Source organism: Fusarium tjaetaba, assembly GCF_013396195.1.
Source record: "Fusarium tjaetaba strain NRRL 66243 chromosome Unknown NRRL66243_c0000239, whole genome shotgun sequence".
In the NCBI taxonomy this organism is placed as follows: Eukaryota; Fungi; Ascomycota; class Sordariomycetes; order Hypocreales; family Nectriaceae; genus Fusarium; species Fusarium tjaetaba.
Genome location: NW_023501435.1, coordinates 319,144 through 331,189, shown reverse-complemented (window position 1 = coordinate 331,189; position 12,046 = coordinate 319,144). Strand labels below are relative to the sequence as shown.

At 48.8% G+C, this 12,046-nt stretch overlaps 4 protein-coding genes across 4 annotated transcripts; 2 read left to right on the top strand and 2 right to left on the bottom strand.

Annotated features, from left to right (window-relative positions):
- Positions 1 to 1,116: 1,116 nt before the first annotated feature.
- Positions 1,117 to 1,576, top strand: FTJAE_10388 (uncharacterized protein; the record flags this gene model as incomplete). Its single annotated transcript, XM_037343224.1, has 2 exons — positions 1,117 to 1,338; positions 1,388 to 1,576. The coding sequence occupies 2 exons, from the start codon at positions 1,117 to 1,119 to the stop codon at positions 1,574 to 1,576; spliced, it is 411 nt and encodes a 136-aa protein (XP_037202650.1).
- Positions 1,577 to 1,701: 125 nt separating this feature from the next.
- Positions 1,702 to 3,447, bottom strand: FTJAE_10387 (u3 snoRNP-like protein; the record flags this gene model as incomplete). Its single annotated transcript, XM_037343223.1, has 1 exon — positions 1,702 to 3,447. One exon carries the CDS (start codon positions 3,445 to 3,447, stop codon positions 1,702 to 1,704), a length of 1,746 nt encoding a protein of 581 aa, XP_037202649.1.
- Positions 3,448 to 3,807: 360 nt separating this feature from the next.
- FTJAE_10386 (carbohydrate kinase contains domain protein) lies at positions 3,808 to 6,373 on the bottom strand (the record flags this gene model as incomplete). Its single annotated transcript, XM_037343222.1, has 4 exons — positions 3,808 to 4,783; positions 4,832 to 5,125; positions 5,176 to 5,852; positions 5,969 to 6,373. The coding sequence occupies 4 exons, from the start codon at positions 6,371 to 6,373 to the stop codon at positions 3,808 to 3,810; spliced, it is 2,352 nt and encodes a 783-aa protein (XP_037202648.1).
- A 1,076-nt stretch (positions 6,374 to 7,449) lies between these two features.
- Positions 7,450 to 10,243, top strand: FTJAE_10385 (retinal short-chain dehydrogenase reductase; the record flags this gene model as incomplete). The annotated part of the gene is made up of 6 exons (XM_037343221.1): positions 7,450 to 7,597; positions 7,677 to 7,945; positions 8,003 to 8,278; positions 8,670 to 8,700; positions 9,018 to 9,425; positions 9,501 to 10,243. The coding sequence occupies 6 exons, from the start codon at positions 7,450 to 7,452 to the stop codon at positions 10,241 to 10,243; spliced, it is 1,875 nt and encodes a 624-aa protein (XP_037202647.1).
- Between the last annotated feature and the right edge of the window lie 1,803 nt (positions 10,244 to 12,046).

The following is a 12,046-nucleotide window of genomic DNA, read 5'->3' as shown; positions in this document are numbered from 1 at the left end:
GCTGATTCGATGTCACCAGCAGCTGACAGTGCCGGCTGGTGCCTATGTGCTGGACTTCCTCTGAGCCACTGGGTGCTGGGATAAACACTCCAAGCCAAAATCAAAGACCTTTCGCAATAATCTACAAAGGCAGCGTCATGTCAAGATAGCCGCTCTCAACATCAGATACAGCCAGTATAAGCCATCTCCCCAAGTCCCTTACCTAACTAAGGCTGAGATTGTTTTTGCTCCCAGCTTACGCCTAATCACTTATACTGGAGTAAAGATATTTCCAGCAGAAGATATAAATAAGCCCGCTCCTATTCCAGACCGCTACAAGTCAGCGATCAGAGTTGGTGATGTCAATGAACCGTTCAAGATTCCCATGGTCAAGACCACCCGAATTACATCCCCCACCATTGATCTAGGGCAAGGAACAAATGTTGGTAAGAAAAGAAAGGAGGTTGAGCAGGGGGGACCTCTTGAAAATGAAAGTCGAGATGAGTGAGGTTCATCACCTTACAAATGGAGCTTGTGTAGGATTAGGTAGACTACCTATCGAGAGGTGATAAAAGTTAGTGATTTTATTTCTTCCATCCTTAATTAAATTTGCTGTGCTCTTCCTACGTGAACCTCTGGATACCTGGCATGAAGTATAGCCAGATTGTCAAGGTTATTGTGTTTTCAGGTGTAGTGTATAAAGCCTTTGTCGTGGTTGTGTTTGGAAAACACCATGTGTTGCCTTATGTCTAGCCTCGGTATTCTTTCTCCCCTAATGTCTATGTATATGAATAATATATAACACAGAAGCTGGTTTGGAAGTGAACAAGGGAATGTGGAATAGTGAAGGCCGTCCGTAGCGGATAACTGCGTCATGGGCAGACGGCAGCCTGCAGTTACGCCTTTCAAGTAACTTGAGTGGATGTTGCCAGGCTATTCACATATGCGTTACTGGACTAGTCACAATGTCCCTTTGATCTGGTTAATAACATTGGAGGCCTTTATATATGTTATCCCAAGAATATAAACATATCAATTCCTTCATACTCTCCTGTCGTATGAACTGGCTCATAAGTCACCAACAAGTCAGCACAACCCCTTTTCACCCAACTTGAACACGATATTCCCATCTAAGTCATGAATCGATCCCTTGATGAAGATTCAGACTGTGATCTAGTTGATCGCTCCAGTGTCATCGTCCTCACCCCCTCCAACTCGTCTAAATCCAGTAGCAAACATGCGAACCTCTTGGACCAGTGGAACGATTACTTCAAGAAAGGCACCTTACAAGACTTTCAGCGACTTTGTGCCGATCTAGGCCTACCGAATAATCTTCCTAGCAAGACCAAATGCCGAGACGTCAGTTGTCAGATACCCGTGATATCTTCCAGATGCTGATTTACTGTAGGCGCTCAAGAGCATCAACGTCAACATTAAGCAGTTCTTGCAATGTGAGAACAGGCCCGATGATGTCAAACTCTTCAAGAGTAGAAAGGAACTTATTGTCTGGACGCGCAAGAGGGGAGCTTTCTTCCCCCGACGCCAGCTGCCCAAGGGTAGCCCACTTCGGACGCTGTTGAAGCACATGTTCAACTGACCCATGTCTGTCCGTTGGAGAAGGATCAGACACAAGATATGATATTGGATACTGGACAGGTCATCAATGGGATGAGAGGATATTGATTGCAGATAGCCATGCGCCGTTTTTTGTCCATTAAATATCTAACTCCTTATCTCCCAAAGCCTGATCTTCCCTGTGTCATTACCAACCGCCAACAAGTCACTCTGATTCCCAAACGCGACTGCAGTGATTCTTCCAAGGGGTGTCTGTTCCGTAGGCCAATTACGGTACACGGTGCAGGTTGGTAGATGCACAAGGCGCAAAGCGTCCTTCTTATGTTGGCTTCCGAAAGCCATGAGCTGACCATCTGGCGAGAAAGCAATATGTGTAATGGGCGTGACAAGCTGCTCGAAGACTCTTGCAGGTGTTGGCCGCTCTTTGATAGATACATCCTCCGACCTGAGTACGACAAGCTCGTTCCGATCGTAAATGTTGGTGATGCCACTGTTAGAACCTACAGCGACCCACCGATCATCGCCCAGGACAGCTGGACCCTGATGTCCGCCGAGACCGAGGACAATACCACCAACACAACCCTCATCATGCCATATTCCCAAGAACGAGCGGCTCTCCATGCTGTACTCGCCAACCTGACCATCTCGACCAAGGATAGTCATACCGTTTCCAGTGCTCCACCAAGCAAAGTCTGCAATGCCATTCTGACTAGCCAGTCTGGCAGCCGAAATCCACTGCATAGATGTCGTGTTCAGAACGTTAATGATACCGCCTCCCTTTCTGGTAGATGCAACAATAGCCATGTATCGACCGCATGGGCTGAGTTTGAATCGCTCCATGGTCTTGTGCTCGAGCCTGTGACCAAGGATCTGAGCCGTCTTTTGCACCGTTCCTGATTTGAGATCCCAGTGGTGGAAGTATTTTCGTCGGCCAGCGAAGAACACCTTGTCGCCCCGAGGGTACAAGAACTCGGCCCTTCGAACATCGACTTGCTTGACTTGTACTGAAGTCAATTGAGGATTGGGTGTAGGATGAGCGGCTGGCGCGATGTGGTGGAGGTAGAGGACAGAAGCGGTGCTGGAGGAAAGGAGGACCGGGAACTCGGGGTGGAAGGAAAGATTGGCGACAGGCGCCTTGTGCTTGTCTGGAATCTCTCGTGTGCGTTGGATGTCAATGACTTCAGGTCGCAAGCGCCTCTTCTTGGTCGATCCAGCCCCGGCCAGACTGTTGACGTCGCGAAGGAACTTCTCAAGAGGCTGAGCAGAAATCTCAGGGTCGGATTCGCTGTCTGCTGAAGAGTCAGACGCCGCAGAGGATCGCCTTCGCTTGCTAGGTCGCCCATCTGCCTCGCGCGCCCACGTTGGAAGGGGATTGAGTCGGAGGTACTGTTGTCGCAACCTTCTGCTGTACTCTGTTCCGCTCACAAGATCCTCGGCCTCCGTCTTTCGCAGCTTTCGTAACCGAGTGGCTCCAGCCAGGGAAATGGCCAGTCTATCGTCGTCGCTATCCTCCCATACAGGAGCGTTTCCATCAGTGGGCTTTGCTGCCTTTGTGACCTCTGCAGCGCCTGTTCCAGTACCCGTGTCGAACATGAACAGGTCCGCGTCGTCGATTTCCTCCAGCCCAGGATCTTGCTCGACAAGCTGAAGTTCCTTACCCTCCGCGTCCCAGCTGCTATCAAAAATTCCATCGTCTTTGAACAATTGCGCTCGGAAGCCTGCCTTATTACCTAGAACAAGTCGCTCCAACTCTTCCTCGTCCGAATCTTTATCGTAGAGCGCAATGGTTGGTTTCTTTTGAGGAACTTCATCTTCGGAGTCAAATTGAGATTCATTCTCCGAGGAGGAGGAAGATGAGGGATCTAACATCTCTTCGTCTTGTGGTGGCGCCATTGTTGTCTTTCGGCTCACTGGAGTAAGCTTTGCGGTTTCTGGTTTGGAAATGTTTATGGTCATGGAATTTTTTTAGAGGGCCAGCGCAGCCTTGCGCACGCGATACTCTACAATTGGCTCTCTGACTTTAACACTAGTGGCGCAGTGACCAATCATACGGAAGATTGACCGAGGCTGAAATATTCCTAGAAAGTTGACATTGATAATAAGATTACCCAGGAATGCGCCTCAATGATGAGCTTGGCGAGCTCACAGTGGTCTTTACAGGCTTCCAGGAGCACAGATGCTAGGAATTGCAAGGAAATCTAGAACAGAAGAAAGAGTAAAATCAACTTAGGGTATTCAATCGTCCTTCTCCCGCTATTCTGCTGCTGCCTGTGCCAACACACTCTCGAGCCTGTGTAGATCAGGACTCACTGACTCAGGAGACTTGAGTGTTAAACATGAGCCAGCTTGTGCAACATCAATGAGGTTTTCGACTTTTCCACCCTGAGCTAATCCAGAGATTAAAACACCAAAGAAGGTATCTCCAACACCGTTGACAGATACAATGTTCTGAACCTTTTCAGCCGCAGAGAATAGTCGCATATAGAGCCCACCAACGCTGGGGTGGTCGCTCAGCGAGCGAGCAAGGATGTACTCTTCGGAGTCAGGATCCTTCAGACGGGGATCATCCTTTGGGAGGATAGTGGTCAGGAGAACACCTTGAGGACCAAGTTTCGTCACAATAGTCGGAATATAAGGAAGTAGTTGAACAGACTGAACAGGAACACCAGCGTCAGTCAGCTCGGCTGAAGTCATCTTAATAAACCGATCTCGGGCACCTCGCATGCCAAAGGCATCGATGATATCGAACCACTCTGGTGCCTCAAAGTAGCCGTTATCGCGAGCTGCGGAGTACATGGCTGCCAGCTCGTAGCTGTTGGGAGAGGCGATATCTATCGTGGGCCTAGGGAAGACTCTAAGTTTCGGATGCCCTTTCTGAGAACAGAAAAGGTTCATAGATTTGGCTGTCGATACTGGTTCGAATGCAATCTTGCAGTCTTGGTCTTGGCCAGCCTTGAGCCATGCTCGAATATCTTTCTCGCTCCAATTACCATCCACTACCAACCACTTGGGCTTGGTTCCCCGGACGGCAGACATCCAATATTCGGGAAAAGAGTGGTTTGTGAAGATGCCCATGTCGGCCATAGCCATAACTAGATTCTTGTTTGCATCGTTGACAGCAACATACTGAGCCGTTCTATTAGAGCCGTGGTATTCATGGCCTAGTTGTCGAATGTAGGTGGTGTCAAGGCCGGAGGCTTTGAGTCCATTAAGAATGGTCTTGCCAGCACTACAGCACGTCAGTGAGGGTGAGATCTTGATACGAGGGGACACTTACACGTCATCACCAACCATGCTACAGAGCCGTACTCGAGCATGTTTGCTTACAGAGTGGGCAGCGAGAGCTACATTATGGCCGACACCTCCGATTGACTGGCTGATACTAGATGGATTCGAGGTGTGGAGGACGGGTGAAGGGTCACCCGACTTTGGGGCATAGTCACAACTCAGATCAACAGCGACAGAGCCAGCGACAAGGATATCGACCTTATTGTCAGACACTACTTCTGGCGCCTTGAGCTCATTAGGAGCAGGAGATGCAGGTGCAGATGAAGCGGCAGAATATGAATTGCTATAGCTACGATTAGATTTACGTCCGACACCATTCACCGCTGCACTTACAAAGTCTTGCCTGGCCCGGAACCAGAAGACAACAATTTTGAGAGTTCGACAGCGATGTTGGTGGCCCGGGTGATGTTGGACGTTACCAGCGCCTTGTTGGCGATAACGGCCTTCTCTCCTGTGAGCTCCTTGAGCCTACCCAGGATATACGGAGTGTTGGCGCTGCCAGTGAAACCCTTCTCATTGGCCTCCCTGACAGCCTGCTCGATGTAGGCCTGCATCTCAGGCGCGGGAATGCCAAATTCCTCCGGTATTGGGTTGGCAAAGAGCAAGCCTGACTCGATCCCAAGCTTCTCCTGGGCCAGAATGATAGCAGCTGCCTCCTTCTCAGTGTGAACAACAGAAGGACTCTTGATGCCGCTATCACGAGCCCAAAAAGCTGGGAAATCAATCTTTCCAGATCGCCCGTCTGCAAAGGTCGACACATGAGCACCCTGGGTCTCGAGGAATTCCAGCGTCCTGGGAATATCAAGGAAACCCTTGCAACCGCTACTGATGACAGCGACCCGTGTTCGGCCAAGTTCAGTGAGATCAGCAGAAACGTCCATTGAGTCGTGGCCTCCACGGTGAACGCCGCCGAGGCCACCAGTACCAAATACTCGAATGCCTGCAAGCCTGGCGAGCAACATAGTCCCTGATATGGTGGTGCCGCCGTGAATGTTCTGTCCTGTCAAACCCTGAAGCAAATTTCAGTCAGCCTTACAGCCCATGTATATCAAATATGTTGACCAATTTATGGATACAATGCTACACGGACGAGGTATGACCAAAATCAGTACCGGACTTGACTTACCATTCCCGCAAGGTAGGCAATATCTCTCCTGGATGCTTTAACAGCGTTTCCGCTCTCAATCATGCGAAGGATGTCAGATGCCGTTGCTCCAACAGTAGGAACGCCATCAACAATGGCGATGATGGCGGGAATACCTCCACTACTGCGGACAAGATCTGAATGTTGGAGAGCAAGTTCATTGCCAAGAGCTCCGTGAGTGTAGATAGTTGACTCAAGTGCAACGATGGGTTTGTTGGTGGCAACAGCATCTGTAATCTCGTCCGAGATCTTGAGCAAGTCCTTGATACCAGCCAAGGAGGAGCTCATGAGGCGGCGTTGAGAATAAGAACAGCCCGGCCGAGATGCGGCTCCGGAACAGCGCCGAAGGACGGAGCCGTGCCGGGCGATGAGACTTGACAGCCGCATATTGGATATACTGTACTGAGTGTACACCGATGAGCAAGGGCGGGCTGGAGTCCCTGGAATTCAAGATGGGCAAAAAACGACGTGTCTGAATCAAGATTCGATGTTTTTGAAGCTGATCGATCACCTTTACTGAGAGGAGGGGTTGTAGGAACTGACCTGACAACTTGAGTTAGCGCTAGAGTTGGCAATGACAAGAGCCTCGGATCACATCTATTAGCGATCACCTTTAGAAGCCAATGACTCTCCTATCGTGAGATATCTTCTGTCACGATAAAGGAAAAGAGCTCCACAGCCGCCAATTTGGTAACTCAAGAGGATCTTTTGCTCTGAGTAGGCGGTGTTGGTGGTTCTTAGCTCTTGGCTACGGGGGGCTCCGCCAGTGAATGCCCCGACACTCTAGCGATTCATTGGCTCCTAAGTGGCACTCAAGGAAGTAATTCCGCTGCGCGTTGGTGACTGAGGTGGGAATTCCATCTCGAAAAGCCAACATTGTATATTTCGCATTCTTGATTCTTGGGCTTTACACAGTATTTCTTTTCTTGAGCCGGGGATGCATCTTAAATTTCCATGATTATTGAATCCCTGTCAAGTTGATTCTGAAACATCCCCTCATAATGAATGCAGTGCAACAATACAAATGGTTGAACGATTAGTTATCATATTGCATAACTGATCTTTATGAATCAATGCTTTTTATTGCCAAGCAAGTCCCAGAACGAACTCGGAATGCCATCAGTTCAAGATAAAAGACTGAGAAACAATCATTCATCCCGATTATCTATATTCTTAGCCTCATATACTGGTAAAATAAATACCCTTGTAATCTTACTTTAATCAAGGACCAAGCCCCCGTCCTCAAACATCTCCCAAGGATTTTGCAGCTGTATTGGATGCTCGGCCAAGCCCAATTTCCGGTTTCAAAAAGAAGATGTAGTCATTTTGGTTCCTGTGCCGTACTTCCCGCGATGGTAAATTTGTTGTTGCCGTTACCTTTTCTCACACCTCAATTTTGCTAGGACTTGTCGAGTACCTATACTTGATACTGCCTACCTACCTACTTACCTACTTACCAAATAATGCTATCATCGAAGCAACAACTGACAGCCGTGCTGCTCATGGCTGGGCGCGCGCTGGGACTGAACTTTACGATTTCTAATGGCCAGATCTTTACACCTGGTTTTGTGGTGCTGGATGCCCCTCAACCGAACACGCCGCTTGGAGGAGGTAAGTTGGCATTACACCGCCGACGATAGCTTCACCATAATAACATTGTTGATACAAGATACGTTACACGTGGCTATAGACGTGACCGCCAACGGCAAGCTGCCGTTGCCACCATATGACGAAGATGACGATAACCAGATCTTCAGTATCGAAATGTTCCTCTACAGTTACATGACAGGTCGCAACTTGACCATCTCCAATGGAACGGCGACCGCTAATAATGTAAGTCTCGGCGAGATCATGGCCCAAGAACCAGGCAGCACGGTCAAGCATATCAACTGGTTGTGGCCTGACTGCCTCGTTGGCGATGGAAAACCTGAAGGAGATAGTGACCGTGGCGTTTATAACGTGAGCAATACCTACTTCTATCCCCTTTATCAGAATATGTTCTGACAATATGCCCAGATTTCCATCCGACAAAATTTTAGGCTCAACGGCGATGACCACTACACCATCTTCGATGTTCCGATCAATGTCACCAACTTGATTCCTGAAGATGGTGATCGGCCGTCTTGCGCTGAGCTATCGAATGATATACTCTCGCCCGAAGAAATCGACGCAGAGGCAGCTAATGAAGTGGGCGTTTTGTTTGCGCCAGGTGACTCGACCGAGCTTGAAGCCAGTGGTGAGGATTCGAAGGGATCTGACCTAGATTCGAAGCTGGCGGTATATGCTGGATTGGTGAGCTTGTTCGTGGCGATTTAATTGTGAACGATCTTGACTAGGTAGCCCTTTAACATTCTGATACCCCCCAACTTACACTTAAGTGCAAGCTCTTTCATATAGTGTATCGTATTCCGGCAACCTGTTCCAGTAATCCATTATTCGTTCAGACGCCATAATAAATCACAGTCCCAAAGTCTGAGCGTGAAAGTTGAAACACCTCGTCTTGGGTTGTTGCACATCTTCAAATCCCACTAACCAATGCAGGTTACCAAATCGCCATGTCAACCATCATCTACCATGCCAATTAAGGAACCATCCCCGTTCAGCATGGCTTTACAAGGCGATCGAATTGCGGGGTCATCATGATGCCGAGGAACAATCCACAACAATGGCTAACTCATGATAGTCCAGCTTGGCGCAAGCAAAGGTGTTGTTCGGTAGGAGCTGCTACGAGAACCCTGACGAATAGCTCTTCGAGTATTACCCCGGATTCCTCATCCCTGTTAACTACTGCAGCGAGCAGCGAGTTGGTAGCTGTTCGTGGAAAAGAACCTCGGTTTGCATGCTCCATCATGAGAACCATGCATCAAGCCCATTCCCCTTCCATAAGAGATGCCTATGCGCATCCGGGGCGCAAAGTGCGTCGTTCGAGTACTTGAGCTGCTCTCCTGGACCTGTGCACTGTCTGTTTTCCATATGAAAAAGTAGTCGTATCTCGGTGTAATCTGATCAAAAAAATATTGACTTACACCAGACGCAAACGCCATCATGCCGATCCATCAAGGACTCATCCCACGAGAAGGCTTTTGCGCTGACGTTGTATTACGACTCGTTCGTCAGACTGCTCTCAACCCAGCTCTCCTATTTCCACTCGTGCTATTTGCTCGCCTCACCAAGAAGGGTCAAGATCTATCAATTCTCCATCCTAACGCCTCCAGCCACCTCAAAACGCTATTCTACGTTGCTCTGGCGCGATGGGCCAGCGGATGGTGGTCCGATAAGACGAGAAACAACTGGGCTGACGACAAGTATGACTGGAAGCGCGAAGTTGTTCTCGTAACAGGTGGTGCGGGAGGTATTGGGGGGCGAATCGTGAAGCTGTTTGAGGAAATGGGCGTCAAAGTTGTCGTTCTTGATGTTCAGCCCATGTCCTTCGAAGTTTGTATGTTGTCTTCTTACATCTGACCCCCAGCTCAGGCTCAGGATAGGAAGAGGAGGCTGACTTCACACCCAATAGCGGCCAACGTGCACTACTTTCAATGCGACCTACGATCGCCCGAAAACGTCGAGGCGGTCGCCGAAAAAATTAGAGCTGAGGTGGGACATCCGACCGTGGTTATCAATGTGGCTGGAGTTGTCAGGGGCAAGACTATCTTGGAGTCTCAGCCCAGCGATATCCGCTTCACCTTTGACGTCAACACCTTTGCGCCCTTTTGGATAGCAAAGACATTTGTTCCTGATATGGTCGCTAAAAACCACGGCATGGTTGTGACATTGACATCTTATGCGAGCTGGTTGACAATACCTAACCTGGTAGACTATGGTGCTTCAAAAGCAGCTGCTTTGGCTTTCCACGAAGGCTTGACCGCTGAGTTGACTACCAGATATAATGCGCCCAAGGTCAGGACTGTAATCGTCCACCCAGGTCCCACCAACACTGCTCTTTTCAAAGGATACTACCAAAACACCGACTTCTTGATGCCACCACTTGCACCCGAGTCGGTGGCCGATGCAGTGGTTAGGCAGGTTCTCACAGGGCGTAGTGGGCATGTTGTGATTCCTGGCACGGGAACCATTCTGGCTGCTTTACGTATGCAACCGGACTGGTATGCAATTCCCGTGAGAGCCAAGGCAGAGGCCTATATGAAGAACTTCAGTGGTCGTCAAGTCATTGAGGACGTGGACACAGCCCTTGAGAACAGTGGTGAGGAGAAGGAAGCTGACGAGAATGCAACCGCCAGTACGGTTTTGGTGTCTTGATCAAGACTGCCTTGTTACTAGACTGTTGCGGATCAATTGTGGTTGCTATTGTTTCATTTTGCCATCTTGTACCACTTGTATGCTATCACATTGTATGGGACTAATTGTGGTAGGTAACACGGAACTGGTCTTGATATCATTGACTTGTCACTGTCAAGGAACGTATTCTAAGCATATGGTGACAGATGAATGGGACACTAGAGCACTGAAGACATTATGAACCGTTGTCTTATGCAATATTGCAGTTTTCATACGTGTCTACTGAGGCAGGGCCCATGAGTTTCAAACAAAGATACGTGATAAACTTATTCTCGTGCCTATTCGAAGTGTCACTCCTTACGACAAGACCCAAGGTCCAATTATAAAGGGCGTGCGTGGGAGCTCGGGCTGCCCAGACGCCTAAGTCCGAACCAGCCTGTGCGTTATAGGTCATCCATGTAATAGAGTACCATTGTGTTGGTGATGTCCCAGCCCGGATGTTATGTCATGTTGGTGGTGCCAACTGACTGATTTAAGAGCACTCAGACATGCCGCTCTAACAGGATGCACATAACGCGCGGCATAATTCGAGTGATGAGCCCATATAATGACGCGATAAATGAGTCAACAGATTGACATCCAGTAATTGGGTTGGCTCCAATGCGGAATGCTCCCAATGGATGAACGGGCACGGCACCTACGAACAGGATGAGATGAGAGGCGTCGCTTACGCTGCATTGCGCAAAGGATCAGCTCCGATGCTGATGCATATACAATATTTGTGATGAGTTTGACATATTGCATATGCAATCGAGGTGAAAAGGGGGGCCGTTCTGCCAGATACCTTGTTCAATTGTATATCATGAGATGATCATCGTTCGCTGCATATCGTGGTAAAGGGCTCCATCGTCAGCTCAACTGCTTGAAATGTGGCAGCGTAACATGTAAAGCATGGGTCTTTGCGGACTGTACCCAGGGTTCATCCTGGACAGGAAATAGCAGACTATGAGAATCTGAGAATTTGTGAAAACTCTGTGGCCGTCCGTTTGAGTAACCAACAAACGGTGTTGAGGAAATTGCAACTCTGGCAGGTTGCGTTGAATCTGCATGCATGCATCTTCTGTTGCATAAGACGATATCAGGTACATGAGCCCTGGGCTAAGACCTGCACGTATCAGTTTGAATCTGTGTGTTACTGCCAGCAGATCCAATCCATCTGAGTCAATGAAACGGTTCCTATATATAACACAACTTACGGTGTGGCTTTGCTGCATATTGCCAATTCCCCGACTTTAGATAACTTCAGCTGATAACCTACAAGACTTAACCGGATATGTCATTGACTTACAAAACTTCAGACAAAAGGCCGGGGAAACCGGTGTCAGACTGATGGATCGCACCCACTCGCCGTGCTTGATAATGACACCGCCTGAGAACGGCCTCCTGGCTCAAAGACCCTGAGTTCCTGCAGGCGTATGGGAGAAGAGGCAAAAGGAACTTAATAACATGCGATGTCAGACTCTGTTACTCCATCGTTCCTGTCCTGACCGCAGCCAAATCACTGGACCAAAGCTGAAAACGGTATAACAGGTTAGCAGATGCGGGCTGAATATTGTACGAGAAGTTCATCTACGTACATAACAAGTGCATGATCCTTGCTGCTGTCAGAGCAGTAAACACACAACCTGGTACCGGACACACCACGTTCTCATCGGAGACTAGAAGCCGCAGGAGTGGGTTCTTTGACGAAATAGTGCGAGCGTGTGGCACGGGTTCAACGTCTTTTTTGTCTTGGTCCAAAATGTCATTGTCAAAGAGGAGAAG